This window comes from Platichthys flesus, chromosome 2 (genome assembly GCF_949316205.1).
Source record: "Platichthys flesus chromosome 2, fPlaFle2.1, whole genome shotgun sequence".
In the NCBI taxonomy this organism is placed as follows: domain Eukaryota; kingdom Metazoa; phylum Chordata; class Actinopteri; order Pleuronectiformes; family Pleuronectidae; genus Platichthys; species Platichthys flesus.
The window spans coordinates 14,002,170-14,025,578 of NC_084946.1; the positions used below are offsets into that span (position 1 = coordinate 14,002,170).

The following is a 23,409-nucleotide window of genomic DNA, read 5'->3' on the forward strand; positions in this document are numbered from 1 at the left end:
GAGCTAGTGCAGTACACCCATATTTTCTCGTTTTTTAGGAGCTATGTTGTGCATTTTTTTTTCCCGGGACACATCTATTTTCCTCCCCTCTTCTCTATTGTATCTTATTGTCCTGCATCTAATTATACAAACCTTTTAGTGTCCTCAATATCTTCAGTTTTCTCAATGTATTATAATAATTCATCTACCATCCTTTTGCGATGAGTTTTTACCCTCCACATCTGCCCACCTCTTTTTCTATTGTTATTCTTATTCTAGTTATCCGATGACATCCCCATTTATCATCTGTGTGCCTCCTCACCTCTTCCTCCCTGAGAGTGGGCAGACTGGGAGGCAGAGAGACATCAGGAGCTGCCCATAAATCGCTTTGGAAGAGGAGAGAGCGAGAGGAGAGGGAGAGAGAGGGAGAGAGCTGGAGAGCAGATGCATTGGCAGGAGCAGAGCTCAGTTTTTTTTCCCCTTCTTCTCTCTCTCTCTTTCGTCTCTTTTGTTGTGTCGGCACAAATAAAAATCTGATGAGCGTGGGCCAGGACCACCACCATCATCATCACTAGCACCCACACCTCACAGCAAGGCGGTCGGAACCAGCCCCTTTGCCAGAGCTGGATCCCAGTGTGTGGAGCTGGTTGTGCGGCAGGCTAACGCAGGGCTAGCAGGGGGGCTGCAAGGCTCTGTGGCAGTGAGAAGAGGGGGGGAAGAAAAGGAGGAGGGGCAGTGGTGAGCTGGTGGGCTTCCTCTGCCTCACAGACACATTTTATTGACTTGCTAATTGGATGAGGCGCTCGGAGGAGAGGATGCAGTGACTGAGAGGAGCTCTCCAGAGGAGGGATACTGGCACAAGGAGGCTTTGCTTGAGGACGCAGCGACTTCATGTCTTTTTGAGGACAAAAAAATTGGAGACATAACAACAGATGTTTTTCAGCATCTCCCTGTGACCCTCACGCCGTTCTCTCATAATTGTATGCATGACATTGTCGAATGGAGGCTCCAGCTGCCAGACGCTTCGTGACAAATGAATGATTTCCATTTTGATGTTTTCTCCCCCCTGATCCATCTCACCTGTTTTTTCTCCCGGACCCATCAGATGAAGCTCTTCCTTTTTTTTTTGTCAGCCTGCTTTGATGTGCCATCTGATATGAGCGGTAATCCGATGGCGAGATAAAGTCCTCATCAAATGAAATGTACACAGAGCTTTGCAATGGATCTTCTTCAGGGAAATTAAGGTATGATACGAGCAAAAGCCATGACACATGCCGTAGTGAGGTGCATTCAGCCTGTATTAATTTCAGTCTTATATTCAAGAATTGGATCAACCTAATGTATTGACTGTTGCATAATTCCAGGCTGAAATCTGAGGTTGAGGCATCAACAATCTCAAAAGAAATGTCCTTCTCTGTCTGTGTGTCAGGTTTGTAGAGAATAAATGAGTTTAAGAAGGAAAGCTGAGCAGACACAGGCAAGGATTATGAATGAATCAGTGGTGGAGACCAGTAGTAGCGGTGTGCATTGAAGAGGATTAATGGAGGCATTAAGAAAACAGTCTAGACTTGTTTCACCACTGGGTCAGCCTTTTAAATAGATTCTGAAAATTTGCAATTCGGAGTATTCCTCTTTTTTTCAAACTAACTCTTCATGCCTTCATTAAAGGGTTTAAAAGGATCGAGGGATTCCTGCCACACGCCTGATGTCAGACAGCAGCACGAGGTTTGTTCAGGTACCTGTGTTTGATCTCACATCTTCTGTCTCCTCTGCTCCAGTCTCATCCCGGTTGTCATGACGGAGGTGTGTAGGTCTGGCTAGGTCAGAGAGCAGGTGCCACCGTGCTGAGGTGTCTGCCGTCCCAATGAGCAACGCCGGCAACCCACAGAGACGCACCACCTATCTCATCTCCCTCACTCTGGTGAAGGTTGAGGCTGTGCCAGAGGATGATGCAGAGAACCAGAAGGAGGCTCTTCCAGAGGGGGAAGGGAGCCCCAAGAAGAAGATAGAAGAGGAGGAGGAGGAGGAGGAGGACGAGGAGGAGGAGGAGGAGGAGGAGGGGGAGGAGGAGGAGGGGGAGGAGGTCAGAGATGTCCCTGAAAAGGACGAAGGACTTGTATATGCGGAAGTGGTGGGAAAAGAAATCGCACAGGTGGAAGAAGAATATGTTGAGCAGGTGCCAGTCAAGTATGGAACCCCCACTGAGAGCAGAAGGAAACCTGAGTGGAGGGAAACTCACAGACACCAAAAAGACACCGCAGCAACTGGCAAAGGCAAAGACAATTATCACATACATGCACCTGTTCGGCAAATGGTCAAAGTGTACGGAGGAACTTCCTCCGAGGGAACTTTCCGCAGAGAGGGGCCTCGCTCAGACGCCTTGCGCCCTAAGACGGAGCTCTACCGGGAGCCACCCATGCTCTACCTAAAGGGAGAAAATGGAGCAGACCCGAGCAGCCGCTCACGTTGCAGCCTCCCTTTTTCCATCCCTCCGCAGGTTAGCCAGCGCCCAGAGGTCCTGATGAGGCCTCACGCAGGAGGCAACTCCACAGCCTGGAGGGAGCTCAGAGAGGCCAACACCAGCCTGTATCACTCTGCTAAGACTTTGGACCGCAGGGACAACCGTGATCATTCCGCCATAATGGCAGCTACAACTCTGGGGCCTTACAGGGCATCGTGGGCCGACAGCGATGGCAGGGGCACGCTCATTCGCCCCGGAGTTCCCATCAGCGGTGGGTTTTCAGGCATAATGACGCGGGACAGTCCACAGGGGGAGAGATTTAAGACTACTGTTTCTCTGCCCACGCCTCCTGCCACGGATGTGTGCAGGCCTCAGAGGAAAACAACTAGTCGTACCCTGGACAACAGCGACCTACATTCCTTCTCTGACGACCTGAGGAAGGGGAAGGAGGGTCAGGGAGGAACAATCCAGCGAGCTCCACCTCGTGACCGCAAGATGCTCAAGTTCATCAGTGGGATTTTCACCAAAAGTGCAGCTGTGCCGCCTACTGTTAACACCGCATGTCCTCTCTATCCAGCTGTGGAGAGGGGCTCAAGTGAAGAGGAAGGTGAGTTCACCTCGTGTACCTGCACACACAACCTTTAATGGAAAATCAATGCAGTGTTACACCGGCATTTCTGATCACATTAGCTTCATACATTAGACTCTTCTTCTTCATGAAATGCAAGTCATTATGAGCACCACAGTGATGCCTAAAAAAAATTAAAACGGAAACTAGAAGGGCACTCTGGAGAACACATGCCTCCTCCTAAAGTCTCTATGCACTAAAGTGCACACATATATGAATATTAGTCCCATAAACCCCTAAATTATTCTCCAGGTAATAAACAGACATGTTGAAGAACGCCCTATCACAACAATGTTTAGGAAAATGGAATTAAACTGTCCAAAATTGAATTATTTCTCCCCTGACCCACACCACATCCTTCCAACGAGTATAGTCCGAATCCATCCAGTAGTTTTGGGGTAATTTGCTTACAATCAAACAAATCAGCAATCCAAGGGGTGATAACACTCAATAACAACAGTTAAGAGGCTGATGGTCACATGAATCAGCTTAGCATCATTCACACGACTCTGGAGAAGAAATGCAAAACTATTCATCCATGAGAATTTCATCACAGTTGCAGAAAACTCTATCAACAAGTGCTGTTACTGGTTCGACCATCATTATTCACTTGGGACTTGAGAAGACAATTTTGTTGAATGTATATAGACCCTCTTTGTCCCAGTGACACTCTAGTGCTCAATTTAATCATTTCCTTTATTTGTTTCGCTGTGAATCACACACTGTTGCGATATTAATTTATGAGGAAAATGTATGAGGAATAATGTCATGCAAAGTGAATTCAGGCTAAAGCACCAATATGACTTTAGTGTTCTATGGTATTATCTTCTGCGAGTTGAGTTACACTGTCTACCCGCTCTAATGAAAAGTTAACAGGAAAGCTACAGGTGAACACTAAGTGTCTGCAACATGTGCAGTAATACGATTATAACGTACAGGGCAAAGAAGGATTTCATTTCCAGATTCTAATCATTTCTTCCTTTGCTGAAACATGTCAGCTGTTTCATTACCCCCCGGCTCTCAGTGTATCAGAAATGTCTTGTAAGTGCTACATCACTTAAAATAACTAAGTTTGGTGAAAATTCAATAACAGTCAGTCGAGACGACTCAGAGCCATAAAACGTCTCTAAAGAGGAGAAACACAGGAGGCCGTTCTTCCACTCTGCAGGGGGGGTTACGCTTTTTAAGGAACTGAACATCTGGAACGTTTATCCTCTTAATATTCGCTGACGGCATCAAAGGGTACAAATATAACTCAGACTCCATAATGATCTGCAGCTTTGTCAATAAGTCAATAATTTGATTAGTGACCTGACAGATAATTAAGATAAAGTAATAAGGGTAAGTTGTAAATTGATAATCCGTGATGTTATTTTAATGTGAAATTATTAAGATGGTTCCAGCTTCTGAAATATGAGGATTTTCTTTGTCTTATGTGAGAGTAAACTTTGTATTTTTCTATTCCGGTACCATGTTCAGAAGAAACAAGATAGTGTAGGATGTCACTGATAGTTGACCCTTATTTTCCAGAAGAATGCATCCTACTTCTACCAAGGCCCAACAGTCCCCTTGGATTCAATCAGGCTGCACCCAAATGCACACGTTCATAGATCAGGACAAACAAGATAGTGTAGGATGTCACTGATAGTTGACCCTTATTTTCTAAAGGAATACATCCGATTTTTTCACCAAGTTGGTTAAAGTTTTAAAAACAGCAACATCGCACAATGTTAAAGACAGTGAAAACAATTCCTTAATCCGCCCCTTTGTCCGGATTCGCCCAAAGATGTAATGAGTTCTTTCTTGGCTCATGTCCCATCCATGCATCCAATTTTTGTGGAAATCTGTTCTGTAGTTTTCGCATAATCCTGCAGACAACCCAACCAACCAACCAACAAACAGACTAGAATAGCACTCCGCAGAGCGCATTCCCTGCCAAGGCACAACATTCCCCTTAAAGGAATTCAACTTGCACCAAATTGAACCCTTGAAATGTGTCTTATCTTTAAAAATCAAGACCTATGATGAACTCACAAGCCAATAGGACTGATTCGATTTAAAATGTTAGAGATCAAGTTTGGATACTGTTGGTACTGTAGAATTCTACTAGAGCTTCGTCTGTAGGTGTTATAATAGTGACAAGAGCACATTACAAGGTACAATGGTATGTATGTCTCTGTGCTTTGTACTTAATCATCTGTTTTTGGTGAATTTCCCAAACCCTGACACACAAATTAATTCAGTCTAGTCAGAACTTATGAAAGTACCTCATGAAATATTCAGACTGGTCTATTTGAAGGAAAGGAAGTGATGCAACTTTATCAATCTTTAATCTTGATTAATCTTTTCTAAAGAAAATCATCTTTGACAGAGAGAGTAGGATCGGAGTAAGCTGTGAATAATTTGTCAGGAGTAAGTGGGACATGAATAATTAAGGTTGGGGATACACAGAGCTGTGTTCATCGGAGGAGTGAGGGGAGCGGGGACCTGCCGCTTCCTGCTCTGTGCCGAGAGTTAATCAGCCCACAAATGGAGCCGATTCATTCCGTGCTACTATATTGTGTTTGTGAGCAGCATCGTCAACAAGGTGTCGTGTAGAACTTGTAATTGAAGCCTTTCACGTTGGTGGTCTGATGGCAGATGATCGACCCCGATCATAATCAGAGTGAAAATATTGATCAGCGTGGTGTAAAACGTAAGGCACATCGTTTTTCAGCATCATGTGTGCACAGGTGGACATCGTGTCTTCATGCCGCTCACACACACTCACACACGTCGCTGTATCCATGAGAGACCGTTTATTGTAAAGAGACCTGGGCTGGAGGCTTCTGGAAAATGGAGTTGCCATGGCAACAGCAAGCTAGTAGGAGATGCTATTTGGTCTGAGGCGTGACGCCGCTGATGGAGGCGAGTGTGGGCATGGGGATTGCCCTGAGATGTGGTTCAGGGAGAGTTGTGGCGGGTTCAAAGTTAGAATCCGTGGTCCCAGAGAGTTGTGGCAACGCCTCGGCCCCCGCCCGAGCACATCGTGACCTTACAGCTTCACTGTGTGTGTGTGTGTGTGTGTGTGTGTGTGTGTGTGTGTGTGTATGTGTGTGTGTGTATGTTTTGTGTCCTGATCTGAGTGTCTGGCAGCTGGCTGCAGTATAGGTCATACATCTTGCTTCCTCCATGTTAGTGGTAGGGACATGGATCAAATGAAACAGTCAAATACATTTTGAAAAATGTAGCTCATAGATTGATATTCCTTCTCCATCCCTGGATCACTATTGCACAGACTCTACAAGATGGTGGTATTCGTATACTGGGTATTTTGGCTTCATATCTGGACAGTGGGAGGATGTGGAGACCTGTTGTCAGTCACCATTCACAGAGGCACCTTTCTATGGAGGGCCATACATGACTTAAGTATAAATCCCTGTGCTCAGTAGAACACGAGACGTGATGCTCACAGTCAGGACTACTGAAACCTAAATCATCCCAATTAAAAATAACCTTAACTAACCCTCTGAACTTGAACTAGTTAATTTTAAGTGTGAACTGGCTCGACGCTGCAAACAGCTACTGGACACCAGTCAGCATTGAGAGGCAGAAGTAGTAGGGCTGGATCATAACACTCCTGTGACCAATCCTGCATGAGACTGCGGTTAGGCCCGCCTTTCTCATTAGCATAAGGACACAAATGAAAAATAAATCGGGGAATAAATAAATAAATGTGGAATTATATTTAAGACATTTATTTATACATTTCTGTATTTATTTCCTTTTTTATTTATTCATTTATTTCTGTATTTATTTATACATTTTTTAGTTGTACTTAAGTCATGTATGGTCCTCCATAACTTTCTACTGAGTGGACCTTTAAAGTGTAAAATGTTTATCAGTTGTCGTCTACAGGATTGTAAATGTTTTACACATGTGGATTCAGTTTCTTATCCACATTGTATCAAGATAAGAACTAGTTTTTTTTCAAATTTGTACAAGCTGAATCTTTCACTTTTTTAATCGTTCTTACAGTTGCTGTAATTTTAGAACTTCCACACTAAGGCTGAAAAATGTAAATACCCTCACTGTCTATACTGCCTTTATCAATTTTTGATTGTTTTTTACAACGCTTAGTCTAACATCAAATTTGTTGAAGCTGAAGAATAAATCAGTCTTGAAGTTTGCTATGAGCACAGTTAATAAGTTGAGTAGTCATTTGATTATAATCCAACAGCGATTTATCATCATGAGACTTGGAACAAAATGTGACTGTTAAATACTTTGTCAGAGCTCAGTCATCCTGTCGCTGCTGCCAAGTGGACGCGCTTATCTCGGGAAAAAAAAAACTAGAGAAAAAAGAAAAGCTCAACTCTTAACATTTTGAAGCATCCAAAACTAGATGATATTTGGTGTAATGGCATCTGGGGAGTGATATTTAGGTGTGTGTGAAATTTGGTGCAGCTTGATTGCATTTCAGGCTGTGCTCTCTACATTCAAATCAAATGCTGCACCACAGCATTGCTTTCCTCATTTTGAAACATGCAACTTTTTTATGATTCTAAAGAAAACTCATGGGTGTACGAGAGTCTAGGATTTTTCAAAGATGTATTTTTTCTGTTTGCATTATTTCAGACCTCTTGTGTTTTTTAGACACACTCCATAAAGCAGACGGACATTTAGAAAAACAGTTTGGCATCCTGCTGTCAATATGTGTTTCTGGAACAAACATTTCTGTGGAGCGGGATTTATCTTCCAGCATGTTTTGTATTACTTGTAGTTTTCTTTCTTGTTCCTTGTTGTGTTACCAATACATCCGCTCGTTACAGTGCTGAGGATTGTCCACCTCACACCTTTGTCCTTGATGTCAATGTCTTTCCTTAGGTGCAGTCACCAGCAGTCAAGAATGGACCATGAGCCAAACTGTACAAGAGCTTCACCTGGTGAGCATGTGGAGATGTACATCTATTACATACAACAGGATATAGGATTTTATACTTATTAAACATTTTATTTATCTCTATTTTTTTTTTTGTGTCTAGGGTGTTCTGGGAGGTTTGTGCAGTGGGAAGTCTGCTCTGGTCCACAGACACCTGACAGGAAGTTACCTGCCGCTGGAGAACGCTGAGGGTGGGTGGCACATGTTCACGTTTACAGCTGTCATGTGTGTTTTTAAGTCACTGTCAGGAAAACAACTGAAAAAAGACTTGAATCACAGCAGAGATTTCTAAAAGCATTAAAACAGACAACACCAGGGCCTGTTTTAATAATAATCATATGAGTCTTGTTTATTCCTATATCTGCAGGGCGGCAGTACATCAAGGATGTCCTAGTTGACGGACAGAGCCACCTTTTGATTATCAGAGAGGAGACAGAGCTGCCTGGACCTCAGGTGAATTGAGAAATGACAACAAATTCCACTTTTTGCAACTAAGTCTTTACTCTCTGCATGCTCCTGTATGTTGTGAATGATATTCTTCTCCCTTTTTCCTTAGTTTGCGAGTTGGGTGGATGCAGTAGTCTTAGTTTTCAGTCTGGAAAATGAGGCCAGCTTCCTGGAAGTTTACAAAATCTACCACCAGCTCGCCGTCCACCGGCCCGTCGCCGAGATACCTTTCGTAGTAGTTGGCACTCAGGGTAACGCAAGCTCACACACACACACACACACACACACACACACACACACACACACATGCTTTCATCAAAATGTTTGCAGAGGTGAGCTCTCGCTGTAGCTGTTGTGTTGTTTGTTCTTGTTTCCAGATAAGATCAGCAGCACCAACCCCAGGGTGATCGATGACGCCAGGGCCCGACAGCTGTGCTCAGACGTGCGGCGCTGCACCTACTATGAAACCTGTGCCACGTACGGCCTCAACGTGAACCGGGTCTTTACTGATGGTGTGTGTCCCTGTCAAAGCCCAATCAGAATATGGAGCACAGTGCAGGAGACTGCAGAAGAAGCAGACATGTGACAGTTATGTGTCTTTTTCCCTGTTTCACAGCTGCTCAGAAAATCATGGCAGCCAAGAAACAAGCTGCTTTGCTGGCCTCCTGTAAATCTCTCCCCAACTCTCCCAGTCATTCTGGAGGCTCCACTCCAGTGTCAGGCGTCTTTCCAGGACAGGTAAACCTTCTCCTGACCATCTGTTCCACACTCTCTGAAACAAGTTCCACCGTGTAGCGTATTCCATGTTTGCAGCCAGGCTATTCTAAAGACTATACGCACAGAGTAGTGTCAAACTCAATCACCCCCCACCACCCACTCTCCTCCGCTCTGTTTAGGCCAGTAACGGTGGTCAGAGCAGCGATTACTCCTCTTCACTTCCCTCCACTCCTGTCATCAGCCATAAGGAGATCGGCAGGACAGCGAGGGGGGAGAAACAGGACAGTGCCACACCAGGGACAGTCCGCAGCGCCACCCGAAGACGCACCTCTCGATTTGCGGTACACACAGATGAAAACATTGTCTGTTTATGGTCCCAAGCTCCAGACGTGCTTTGGCAGCATTTACTTGTTTTTTTCTTTGTCTTTGACTGACCCCACAATTCAACAGGTTTCCAGATTGAAAGAATTGGGAGAACACCATTGAAAATCCTCTTATCACAATATGAAATCTGACGGTTTCATACAATTTATTCCCCTAAGGACTCTAACCCTTCTGATTTACTTTAGATCACAGGGCCCATAAAGTAGGAACTGAAGGCACATCAGATTCATCATGATGTGGATTTGGATCAACTGTTATAGAATGTCTTCTGATTCTCATAACAACTCGTTGAGGATAGGAAAAGGCAGATGAAGACACAGAAAGACAAAAAGAAGAGTGTCCAACTTTTCTCATGTTTTGAGTTATGTAAAGTTATTGCTTGTCAGTTTTTTTAACAAAATATAGTATGCAGTTGATAAGGGTTCTTTGCATTTATTGTTTTTTTTTATTTTTTATAATTTGGCACTGACATTTTATCTAACCGGTCCTTGCTCCTTTTTGACCTCTCCTGCCCTCTGGTGACAAACTCGGTTCTCTGTTCACCGGCTATTCACTAACTGCTGTTTCTGGGCAGAAAGTCCACAGAGGAGTTAAGGACTTTGTTTGGTTAAGAGCAGTTGCCTGGTGAGGCTGAGAATGATCAAAGTGAATCAACAAATTACAGTTTGGGACCTTGAAACCAAAACAGTTAGCTGAAAGATGCTAAACTGCTCTGTTTAGCTGAGGGGACCCGCACAGTCATGTGATGGTAATCTCGATGTTTGCTACTATGAGCAGACCCTTTCATTTTACATTATAGTATTATCATTTAATACATTTTTTAATAAGAATATTGATTAGTGCAAATGGAAATGGGCCTCTAATTTATCTGGAAACTGCCCACATGTATAACCAGTCAGCTGCAATCCCCTTCCCATTTCCAAATGCTGTTCTATTAATGGATTTTTTTGAAAGCGCAGTTATTCAAAGGGAAAACTTCCACTCTTACACATTCTATCTTTAACCATTCCTTATTTGTTTCCCTCCAGGGTCGGAGGGGCAGCGACTCAAACAGGAGGAGTGCAGACTATAAGGGCGATCTGGGCATTGGACGCTCCATCCCCATCAAACAGGTAGGACACAGATCAGCACCATGTGCAGTGTTATCTAAAGACCGTCTGCAGAGGACGTCACACCAGCAGTCTCTTGAAATCACAGGTGTGAAGGCAATTTCATCATGTGGAGTGATGAAGTGCTGTGATCTCCTAAATCGCCCGGCTGAATAGTTGGTGGGCGTCTCTGGCAGCCGACGGTCTTCGTGCCGCTGAAATCTGTGCGATGAACACACCAGACTTTGCCAAATAAATTCTCACTCTCTGGTTTTGTCTCCTCCATCAGGGCATCTTGCTGAAGCGCAGCGGGAGCTCGCTCAACAAAGAGTGGAAGAAGAAGTATGTCACGCTGTCCAACGACGGCATACTGTCCTATCACTCCAGTGTCAATGTGAGTCCGGGTGTTGACAGGGCGCTGTAAAGCAGGACGATGCCTGCTGCTGGTCGATGGTTCACAGTTGTTGTTTGTCTCGGCAGGACTACATGCTCAATACCCCGGGGAAAGAGATGGACCTGCTGAGAGTGACGGTGAAAGTGCCCGGAAAGCGACCACCGCGCGCTGTACCCCCCTGCGGCCCTCCAGCCGGGCTCAATGGCCGGGTTAAAGACATGCCTGGACCCGAGGGTTTGAGCCCAGGTCAGAGGATACACGTACAGGGTTATCTGCATTTTACACCATTATAGGAAGTGTGTTTGTGTGTGTGTGTGTGTGGGGGGGGGGGGGGGGTCATTTTGGGATAATCTGGGCTTTAGCATGAATATTAAACAAAAAGAAAATCTACCTACCTCAGCAAATAGGTTCCCAGTTCAAATCCAGGCTCTGCTGGGGGCCTTTCTGTGTGGAGTTTGCATGTTTTGTGGTGTGAATGTGAATGAACACCCAGCTGTCCAGTTTCAGCTGGGTGTTTTCGTTCAACGATGAACGGTATAGATAACAGATGGATGGATATTATAGAATAAAATATAAATGCACTTTCACTTGCACCCATAAAGAGAGAACGTTACTCTGTGTGTTTGTGTGTGTGTGTGTGTGTGTGTGTGTGTGTGTGTGTGTGTGTGTGTGTACTAAAACAGTTCAGGTGTTAAAAGAAGATAAAATAGTAGATTTGGGGATGTGCAGGGTTCAGAGCCACAGTAAATTATGGTTATTCGTCGAGGAACGGATCAAGCCTCTGAACCAGGAAGAGGGGAACATCTTGAGAGAATACAAAATCTTTGCAAAAGAGCAAGCCAGCACCATAAGGGATTTTACAAGATTTTTGGCAACCACTTTAACATTTCCTCTGTAACACTCTGTATCTTTTAATTCCTCTGGTGTTCATACAGAATCAGTGATGTAATTTAAACCTCAGGAGCTCAGTTTTAACATGCACTGGTTGGCTACATTTCTCTGTTACTGAGTGTACGCTCGCTGCCGTCTCTTTAGTGCCTGTAAGTGCCAGCGGCCTCCTGCAAGTGGAGGAAATGGAAGGGCTGGGCGGTGCGCTCTTCCTGAGGAGTAACAGAGGGGTGCAACGGTGTCCTTCCACTTTATCCAACCCCGCTCAGAGTGTGGGTGAGTAAAGGACTTAGAGTCATGCATTTGTCATTCACATAACACATTTATAAAATACATTCTCCTATGATTTCGTGTCTAGACTCTGCAGTCGAGGGAGTCTCCAGCTCCTCCTCCACCAAAGACGTAGGCTGTGCCTCCCCAGTGGCCGACAGGAAGAAGCATCGCAGGAAGAAGAGCATGAACCAGAAAGGAGACGCTGCCCCCGGCCAAGCTGACGGTAAATACTCATAACACCAAATTTATATTTAGCATTCACAAACAATAAAGGCAAATATCATATTGTTATTCTAACATGTTTTAGTACGTGTTGAATTTATATTAAATTGGTGGTTTATCCTTGAAACATTTATCATTCTGTCTCTTTGTTTTTTTGTCATGACGTCTTCTCATGCAGCCAAGCGCAAAATGTGGAAACTCAAAAGCTTTGGTAGCTTAAGAAACGTAAGCAAGACAGGTAATGTTGATCTGTCACACTCTGACTGACCTTCTGAACACATCTGTTTGTCTGACTGTGTTCCTGCAGCATTGTATCCACTCACGTTCAATTCAAAGTCTATATATCATATACAGTAATTAAATATTCTACTTACAACGATGCAAATTTGTTACTCACTGAAATTGAATTGTTGTTTACCGTAATGTTTAACTGCTCAGGTGCAAATGGAACCTGCTGCAGGGAATTCCGTCTCCATCAGAAACAATAGCATCTAATCTCTGCTGTATGTGTCTGTGTCAGATGAGGATAACTTTGACTTCCTTATCGTGTCGAGCACCGGCCAGACGTGGCACTTTGAAGCCCAGAGTGTGGAGGAGAGAGATTCCTGGGTCCAGGCCATCGAGAGCCAGATCCTGGCCAGTCTGCAGCTGTGTGAGAGCAACAAAAACAAGGCAAGGACTGAACAAATGCAGTCACTGTGATTTGTGTTGATAATAGAACCATTATTTTACTTTGTTAATTCTGTATTTTTTGTGTAACATACAATTCATCCTGATTTAACTGGTGGGGCTTCAAAAGATATTTCGCTCATATAAAAAAATATATAAAAATATTACACTGCTTATGTGTAATAATGGTTTTTAACTAACAAACAACGTTATGAATTTTTTAACAACCCAACACGTGGCTTGTTTAGTTCTCTGTGGTCTGAAATGTACCTGCTTGCGTGGAGGTGGGTTAGTCATAGCTGAGGTTTGTTATGCAAAGCAGGTGCTGAGGTGCACTGTGCTCTGTGTTCCCATCTGCTCTCACTGCAACAGCATCGTTCTGAAGAAACAGAATAAACCGAATAAAACCATTTTGGGAAATAGGATGAGCCCTGAACTCCATTAAAGACACAAATAATATTCTAAAAACATTTTTCAAAATCAGAGTCAATGATTTAGTTAAATTGTTAAACTTACTGATTTGCCAAATATCCAAATAAGACTCGAGAAAAGGCAACCACACAATTTTAGTAAGTAAAATATACAGCAGACGGTGGACAGTGAAAATATATCTATGTGCATTATGCGGCAGTTGTTGCCAAACTGAGTTGTATAATCTTTTCTTGGAATAACTTGGGAGCAGCTGTTATATGCACAGAGAGCCGGGTGGGGGAATTTCATTATCTCGTGAAATACAAGTTGTGATATAAAAAGCGACATCATCTGCTATATAATCTCGTTGTGTGCTGTGTATTTGTGCCCTGGGACTCTTGGGTAAGAACACTTTTCTTTTAGAAGCTGCCTTGAACCCATTTCTCAACCCATTAGGAAACCGTTGCTGCTGCTTCAAAGGAAGATGAGCAGAAGACTTTACCAGAGCCTGCCCTCTCCTGTGCCATACATGTCATAATTTAATTATTTTCTTCACGGCTTATTCACTCGGATAATAATTAGTGTATTAGCAGTGAGAGCATTTAGCAGGCCGGATATCACTGAGGGAAGTTGCTTTAGTTTTAACCATATCCTGTGTGTGTCCCACAGGCTCGCAGGAACAGCCAGAGTGAGGCAGTGGCTCTACAGGCGATCCGCAACGCAAAGGGCAACAACTTCTGTGTTGACTGCGATGCTCCGAGTCAGTAACACAACTTTTCTCCTCTCTGTACATATCCATATCTATTTCTTTCTTTAGAGGCATTTCTCTCAACATTGTCTCATTTTCGTCTTGTCATAACTCCAAACTACCCTTTCTCTTTGGTCAAGTTTCATGGTTTCAAAATATACATCCATCTGGTCTGAGAGCAGGGCCGAGAGGAACGTGTGTAACATGAATATGTGAAGCTCTTGATGCATTTTTACAGTACAGCAAACCTGAAACTGAGCGTGACCTCTGGATTTCCAGGTTTAAAAATGGGGCTGTCAGAAAAGTGGCCACAGTAATAAGAGACACATGACAAAATATGTTATGTGTCTCTTAAGATAAAGAAATCTATCCCTAGTTTACATGCAGTGTGTGTGCGTAAGGGCGTGTGTGTCTGTGTGTGTGTGTGCATGTGTGTGTGCACGTGAGTTTCTTTGTCTCCCAAATTAAAATAAAAAATAATAGAAAAACTGGATAATTCTTGGGAGGAAATATAATCAGTACAAATTCCTTAATATACCCTGTCATTTAAATCAGGGTCTCACAAATTACTGAATCAAAAGAAATAGTTGAAATCCTGGATGTTCCTCTGATGGAAAAATTTTAAAGGGCCGGAGTTTCAGGGGGAATATAATGTTTGGCACACTGGCCACAGGTTTAACAGCCCTTCTTTAAAACTTGTCCAAGCCGGGTTTCACTCAACTGCGGACATTGTTCTGACATGATCAAACTGGCACACAACAAATTCAAAGGGTAGAGAACTGTCAACTAAGCACAAAGTTTAGATTCAACATGAAGTGTCAGCTTTACTTTACTGTGCATCCTCCATCTCCCAAGATCCGACCTGGGCCAGTCTGAACCTGGGGGCTCTCATCTGCATCGAGTGTTCGGGGATCCACAGGAACCTGGGGACCCATCTGACGCGGGTTCGCTCGCTCGACCTCGATGATCTCCCCCGGGAGCTGACTCTGGTGCTCAGCGCCATCGGCAACCACATGGTGAACTGTACATGGGAGGCGCGCACACTGGGGAGACGCAAACCAGCTCCTGACGCCTCACGGTAAGACAAGAGGGTGACAACCGACATCATGCTTTGAGATGTAGCATTACAGATGTGATGTGGGCCGACACTGCTTAGGTCCCAGTCCAGCAGCTTATTGCACCCACTTTGTTCCTCAATTAAATACATATTCCAAAGGTTTGTTCTGAAAAAAATGTGGGGGTACAGAACTTTATCAAATATTCCACAGTGACAATGTCGGCCTATACATACCAGTCAATAAGTAGGTACAAAGAGTTTGCATAATTATAACAATTATATCAAATTAAATGAATTTTAATTCATATTGGACTCAGTGACACATAATACTGCTGTATAATTGGCATTGTTATGTAACTCTACGCCTTCCCTCCTGATGTCGTGACTGGGATTTATAAATATTCTAATATGGCCCCGCCCCTGACCCCATCTCCCCACCCACAAAGGGCCTTCTGCCACTGAGCTCCACCCCCAAGTTGACAGGATGGATCAGGTTTGTTACCTGGGCATTGGTTTTTCTGCAGTGGTGAGATGAAAATACTCTGCCATGTCGCTGCATATTGCACTCAAAATGTGTCTTTTATCATGTAAGAGGCACAAAATGGGACATGTGGAAAGACTTGATTTTCATCAGAGGGAGACTTTAAATGTTTTGAAAAGGTATACGAGCTACATACATAGCAGAGAAGGAGAAAGACAGAAAACTCTGGATATATTCCCCTGATCATTCGCTTACTTTCTGTTTCTCTTTGCTTTCTGTGCTTGTTCAGAGAGGAGCGGGAGTCGTGGATCAGAGCCAAGTATGAGCAGAAACTGTTTGTGGCACCGTTGCCTCCTCCCACTCCCGGAGAGGGCCCAGACATCACGCTATCTGGCCGCCTTCTGCTGACAGTGATGGAGCACAACCTCCCCAAGCTGCTGCTCCTCTTGGCTCACTGCACGAAGGAGGACATTAACGCACCGCTCAGTCTGGCCCTCTCCTCCAGGGCGCTCTTGGCGCTGCGACTGCCCGGCTCTGCCCTGCACGCTGCCTGTCAGCACGGCGATGTGGTGATGACGCAGCTCCTCGTCTGGGTGCGTTTTCCCCTCTTCCTCTAATCTCACTGTGGTTCTGCCAGTTGTGATAAAAGAAACAACAAAACACCAGAGTCCTGCGACGCATAGGAGCAGAGATAATGATACTGGGAAGGTAGAGAAGGTCCGACATGATTTTAAATGTTGTCCTCAGCAAACCTCCACTTTTCACACAAAGCTTTGCAAAAATAATAATGTTGCCCTTCTATATAACCTGTAAGTAAGAAACTCAGCAAGAAACAAAAAGCAATGGAACACATGAGTCAGCAGAAAACTGGAGGTGATGCAGTGTGTATGTTTGAAAGTCAGTTAGGCTCACTGAGTCATGTCTTGTTAGGATAATTGAATGCAGCCCTGTCAGGGTTAGGACTCAGCAGAGGAAGATCCAGGATTCTTCTAAATCAGGGGCCATAAAGGGGCCACGATTTACACAGAGGGGCCAATTAGATGTTCAACATCCATACACAACTCCTGATTCAGAAAGGTGCACATTTGAGTCCTTCCTTGTTTACTGCTAGCTCTTAAGCTTTGAGCAAAGCCACACATCAATGAATATGTTTCTGAGAATTGCTCCATGTTCAAGCACATTGTGTTCTTCAAAAAAGCTTAGGGAATATAATCAAATTGACAAATTGTCTATTTATTGTTGGCATTGTGTGGTGGCTAGTTTACAAGACAGGGTCACTTCAGGAGCCCCCCCCCCCCCCCACCCCTGGATCCACCCCTGGACCTCACTGACCATTTGATAAAACCTCCTTAAAATGTGGATTAGAGAGTAGATACATCGTTATACCCAGTTGCTCATCCCCTGTTCCTCTGTGTGTTCAGTATGGCTGTGATTTGCGGTATCGGGACGCTCAGGGCCTGACGGCGTTGGCTCTGGCTCGCAGCGCTGGCAGCCAGGAGTGCGTCGACATCCTGCTCCAGTACGGATGCCCCAACGAACCGGTCCCTTCCATCGCCACGACGGTCGGCTTCGCAGCATCCGCCACATCCAGCTTCCCTGTTGCCATGGCGCCCAGCCTGACGGTTGCCACGACGCTCAAGATCTCACACAGGAGCAGCGGCACCAGTTTGAGCTACAGCACGTCGAGAAGAGCAGTGTCATAAGGAAACATGTGGTGTGGTGTAACATGCGTGTGTGTGTTTGTGTGTGTGTGTGTGTGTGTGTGTTTCAGGGATGAAAACACACTGGCAGTAACACAGGCACATTTAGTCTGCTTGAATGAATTAACCAAAACAAGAAAAAAATCCTGACCCCACGCGACATGACGTCCAGATTCCTCTGCATTCAGACTTCATAGGAATGTATTGCACTGTATACCAGCGGGTATGATTCACTTTTCATCATGCAGTTATTATTCCGCCAGGTTTGAATATTGACTCTGTTACAAATGCAGTATATTTACTCTGTTGAGAATGGAAATCTGCCTTTGGCCTCAAACAGCTTAGCTGAGTCTCTGGAGCCCAGAAGTAAAGAGCTGCAATAAGTTTACTATTAGAGAGATGGACGTCTCCGTTTTTTCCGACTCTGTCTCGCTTGAAATCCCAAACGTCAAACACATCCATACTTCTTCCTAACTTTATTGACCATGAATGTCCGTTTGAAATTCAGAGTGTGTACACTGTGTGGCCTTCAACACAGCTGGCCGTTGACTGTGAATATTATGTCCTGTCTGTTGATTTAAGAAAAAGGAAAAAGAAGAAACTTTACAATGGTTGAAAAACAAACGGTTTTAAAGAGATTAAAAAAATAACTGTATAGAGATAGATTAATAAAATACTATAATATTCTAAAAATGTAAAAGTGCTTCATTTTGCAGATTGTTATTGTACGATTTGTACACTTGGTTGTGTGTATAAAAGTGAAAGGGTTAACTATAGCTGTTCAGAGATTTACTGCACAGCCTCTTGTGTTGGTTTTCCCTCGACTGAGATTTCTATGTCCCGTCTGCATCACTGTGTGTGTGACATGAACACAGCACATGGTCTGTGTGTCGTGACAGCCTGTCATTAGCAAGAAGAGTGTGTAAACCCGAGATGGCTTGATTTTTGAATGTATACGAAGATTATCATTTCAAACACTAAAGTGTTTTCCAGACAATATTCCTGCTGTGATGAACATATCCAAGGATCTGATCTATAAAACTGGGCCTATGAATGATGACGATTATGTTTGCAAGTGGCTGAAAATCAACATTAAATAACGGCATGTTGCCCCAAATTCACAACTTTTAAAAATGCATAAAAAAACAACTGTCGTGCAGAACTGTATGTATTTATTTTGTGTAGATCTGAAGACTCCGCTGAGTGTTCATGTCTGTGATGTAAGCATCTCTCTCCATTTGTATTTTTATACCCATGGAATGATTCATAGGGCATTCATCCATTATCAATACACTAAGGCTACTGCTCAAGCTGTGGTACTTTGTCAGAGTTGTGTGTGTTTTTCTGTGTCGGGGCTCTTAGCAAACCTTTAATTATTTCATATATATATATGTATATATACATATACATATATATATATAAATGTATTGTATCTTTTACTTATATGGATACTTTAATCAGTCTATAGAGTTTACACCCATGAGGCTCAAGCACATAAATATCATTCAGTGATTGCATCACCGAGCCGAGAGCGTAGCTGCCTCAAACGGGTGGAGTCCTCTGTATCCGTTGGTCATCACTTAACACTTTACTTACATTTAAACAGGAGATCTTCTGGATCAGACTGGTTCTTTTTAAAGGCCCCTACTGGCTCTGACCTACTTTTTTTCTAGGTCAAAGTCTTTTTATATTATCACACTCAGTCTGTGATGGTTTCATTTTCATGGATTCAAAGTGGTAAAGTTTTTTTTCCTGTGCAAACACATGTAAAGACAAATGGGACACAACAAACACATCGACTCGAAGGCAACTTCAGCTCTGATGCCAACATGCATCGGAGTTCAGGAACCGTAGTAAAATATAGAAAACACGAGGTTGAAATGTATGATATTAAATAATGATATATGATAATACAGATATATAGAAAAGACCTTCGTTATAACCATCAAAGTACCAAGAGAAAAAGTCTGAATAAAAAAGAGGAAAACTCAGCATCAACAATTTCTAAAAAGAAATGCACCTCATTGTAAATGGTTTGAAAACTCAAGGCCAGATGACTATTGTCATTCACTGAAGCAACTTGTATTTGCAAAGATGCTCCTGAGATTTCAGATTACGTGTTTTGAATGATTTGAGCCCCACAAACCAGAGTTGAACTGTAATTCTGCGAGCTGTAGCCATAAACTGAGAATAACACAAGGGCCGTGTATGTGTTTGTTATAGATTGTGATGCATGAAAGAGGAAAAGGCAGTTGTGTGTTTTCAGTTCAATACAGACATTGATTCATTCCACCTCTTTGTGTTGACTTTGCTATAAAACTCTTTGGCTCTGGAAAGTGTACATGAACCCGAAAAGACCAATATGTTTTACTCTGAGGTGAATTTAGACTTACATTTGTTATCATGGTTGTTGGTGTCTTACATTAAAAAAAGAAAATTATTGCATAGTTTAATGTTGATGTTTGACAAAGTTACATTTGTGTTGGTCTTTTTATGCTGTTTTAGAGCTCGACATGATGTAGTATGTTTTTATCTTTTTGGGTTCATTTTTGACCATTTTTATATTCCAACATGACCTTGCTCTGCAGCGAGTTTTGAAAACCCTCATTGCTTTAAAACCATATTCAAAAAAAATAACCTGCAAAGCGAATCAATGTACGATGATGATGATTAGCAGAGATGATCCAACTCATCTTGCAAATAAAACAAGAATTCCTTTCCGCTCACAAAATAAAGCGAGGCTGCTGTGAATATGCCCGTATTCTGTTTGTTTATTTTGAATAAATAGTTAAAATAATCTTGGATTCACTGCCACAAGCTTCTCTCTCTTCATCTTCCTGCCGCTCCTCTGCCTGTCTGTCCACTCTGCTGAGAAATCCTGGTGACAATCTAAGAGGGGTATTCAGGACTATGTGCCAGGAGGACTGGGACAGAGGACGAATGTAGGACAAATATTAATGATCTGTCTTAAAGGAGCACATTTGATGTTGGAGTCTAGTCTCGGAGCCGTCTGAACCACAGACGCTGAGGGGGAGTGTCGCCGTTCAGCTCCAGTGGACACGTGCAAGATAAACCTTTGGGATCCAGACATTCAAAATGCAAATGAAACAAGACAATTTGTGCTTAAATCTGCAGCAGCCTAAAGTATTTTACTCACACTTTAATGATTCACAAAAGCCAAAGTGTTTCCAGATGCAGCTCTCTGAGGTCACGGGTCAGTGGAGCATTTAATAGTCTGATTGTGGAAATTAATTGACTGGTAAATGCATTGTTGTGCAAGTTTACACCTCTCATGAACTAGTTTAAATTTCAGTTCATACAAGTAAACATGAATAGTTCACGTTCATAGTTCACCATTTAAATTCTGAACTAGTTAATAGTTCAGTTCATGTCATAGTTTTAAGGTGGAAAGTGAGAATTAAAGCCTTAACTTGTTAAAGAAAACCTTATCCATCACTGCCCCTTGCCTTTACTGTGAAGACCAGCATCATTTACCCCTGAACCAGCGCGGAGAAATGATGATGATGATTTTAAATTAAATATAAAAAAATATATATAAAATTTAAAATTTAAAAATTAAATTAAAAAAAAAAAAAAAACTGCGCGCGCACATCCTGCGCAGTAGCCCACTGCGCACATCTGCGCAGAAGCCTATTGCGCAGAAAATGCGCGCACAGTTGTTTTTTTTTCCAATTAAATGTTTTCCCTTTTTTTATATTTAATTAAGTTAAATTAAAAATTAAAAAATAGTGTAATATATTTGCAATTAACAAGCGATATCCAACCAATTTTAAGAGTTTGATATATTTCCATATATCATTCTACTTTTAATTTCCTGTTGTGATAATTATTAATGTTGGTGACATTTCCTTGATAATTGGGTGGAGGTTTTATTACCTCTGCTAAGGTGGTTATGTTTTCATCTCTGATTTGTCAGTCAACAGGTTTATGTAATAAACTACTGGACCAATAACCACACAACTTGTTAGAAGGAAGCTGCATGGATCAGAGATGAACCTATACGGCTCTGTTGAGCTCTACTGAGTGCCAGTCTAGTGAATGAATCTGGAATCTTCTCTCAAAAAACATTTCCCCAGCCCCATAGGGTTTGTAGTGTGAAGCTAGTGAGGTGTTTTATAAAGATGTGATCGAAAACTTCAGAACAAGTGAATCCACTTTATTTCAGCATGAACAGAAAAAAAAGGAGTTTCATTTCACTTCACAACAGTTCCTCATAGAAGCATGCTGCATACAAAGAGATGTATAAAAACCTAGTCATTTTGGCAGCATAGTAGGAACATTATAGACTGCGGTTAGAGTCAAAGATGAATCAAAAAAGATTAAATTAATCTTTTGCACAATTCAGAAAGCCCCGCAAAGTAGAGGAGGAGAAGAAAGAACAGTATAGAGGAAAGAATCACCCCAATTGTGGACATCATTCATGTTTAATATGTGTCGACATGACATGATATGCTATCAGTACAGGACTCTTTTGATATATTTTATTATATATTTTTATTGTTTTTTATAGCTTACAAATTTGTCTGCTTGTGTGTGCATCTGTTTACAGTTCAAAAGTTCTTGGGGATGCATGACAGTTTGTGTATGTTGGGGGGCGCCAAATTGAAATCTCGCCTAGGGCGCCAACATTAACAGGGCTGGCCCTGACCAGTGAGCTGAGCTCCCAACTACGGTTCGGAGCCGAGACACTGGCCAGAGAAGAAAACACTTGGAACACGTTGCTTGATTGGTCTGCATATGTGTGCCATGAGTGATGAGTGATGTAGTGCGAAGTCGAGTTAGTTGGTTTAGGTTATGCTACATCGCGGACATTTTACGGGCACTGAGCAACGACATGGTGAAAGCATTCCATTTAGACAGCAACTCTCCTGAGGAGAAAGTATTGAAATGTCATAAGCGTTAGTGAACAGGTAGGGGGTGGGGCACGTGACAATTCTAGGCCAATGGCTGTAGGGTTTTGTGGGATGGAAGGCTCTCATTGGCTGATGAGTTGGCATATCAAGGGTGAATGAGAAAGGGGAGTGAAGAATACAGTAGTGGATGATAGGAGTGTCGGAGTTACGAACAAGAAGTGTGATGTGTTCGCTGGACTTTAATAAAGTTACACATAAAGAGAGAAGTTTCCTGTCGTCTGTACGCGAGGACGCTACAATATGAACGTGTTCACCGTTTAAACTCATTATTTGTCATTGATTTGCGTTCAGTTCATCGTTCACACAAAGGTTAACGTGTTCAATGTACGCGTTCTTTTGCGTTCGTTCATGCACAACACTGGGTATATGTTATTGTGGAAATTGATTTTAATACACAAAATCAGAATATCATTACAGGTAGTACATTCCTCAATATAAGTAATTGTTTTTCAATGGGTCTACATTTGTATTTAATAATCACAAAGATGATATTTAACTTCTTGATTTTTCCTTTTTACCTACATCATGTGCTAATATGGAGGCTACCATTAGTCAGGTTGTAATTAGTTTCACAAAGCCAAACATTTTATTTAATTTAAATTTGCACTTGGCAAAACTTGATGTTAGAGCTGCAGAGGTCATATATCAAATTGATGCTTAAAAGAGAGATGAATATGTTATTATTATCATTAATACCGTCGCCAACGATTAAAAGGCCCGAAACACCTAATGACACTAAAGTAAAGAGCTGAAGACATGTCCCTAACATCTGCCAGCATCAACTGGCGTTAGGCATTGATCAGCTGCAGTAGCACAGACAAGACCTATTATCCATCTTGTTCTATGTTCAAAAAAGGTAAAGCATTTAGTTTAAAAAGTCATAGAGGTAATAACGTCTGATCTACTGAGCCGGACACATGGCTTTCACAGTGCTGCCATACAAGCCAGTAGCCAGTCAGATTCACCGTTAGCCTCAGTTCGGCCTGTACCCTGTAGCCTGTTTGTGA

The 23,409-nt window shown here is 42.7% G+C and overlaps 1 protein-coding gene across 1 annotated transcript; it reads left to right on the forward strand.

The window, feature by feature from the left end:
- The first annotated feature begins 444 nt into the window (after nucleotides 1–444).
- Nucleotides 445–20,221, forward strand: LOC133965022 (arf-GAP with GTPase, ANK repeat and PH domain-containing protein 1-like). The gene is made up of 20 exons (XM_062399399.1): nucleotides 445–1,223; nucleotides 1,758–3,047; nucleotides 7,935–7,993; nucleotides 8,093–8,180; nucleotides 8,357–8,442; nucleotides 8,546–8,687; nucleotides 8,814–8,948; nucleotides 9,053–9,174; nucleotides 9,333–9,494; nucleotides 10,566–10,649; nucleotides 10,915–11,019; nucleotides 11,106–11,265; nucleotides 12,055–12,183; nucleotides 12,266–12,403; nucleotides 12,581–12,640; nucleotides 12,923–13,074; nucleotides 14,152–14,242; nucleotides 15,086–15,308; nucleotides 16,058–16,361; nucleotides 17,190–20,221. The coding sequence occupies exons 2-20, from the start codon at nucleotides 1,844–1,846 to the stop codon at nucleotides 17,469–17,471; spliced, it is 3,726 nt and encodes a 1,241-aa protein (XP_062255383.1). The 5' UTR covers nucleotides 445–1,223; nucleotides 1,758–1,843; the 3' UTR covers nucleotides 17,472–20,221.
- The last annotated feature ends 3,188 nt before the right edge of the window (nucleotides 20,222–23,409 follow it).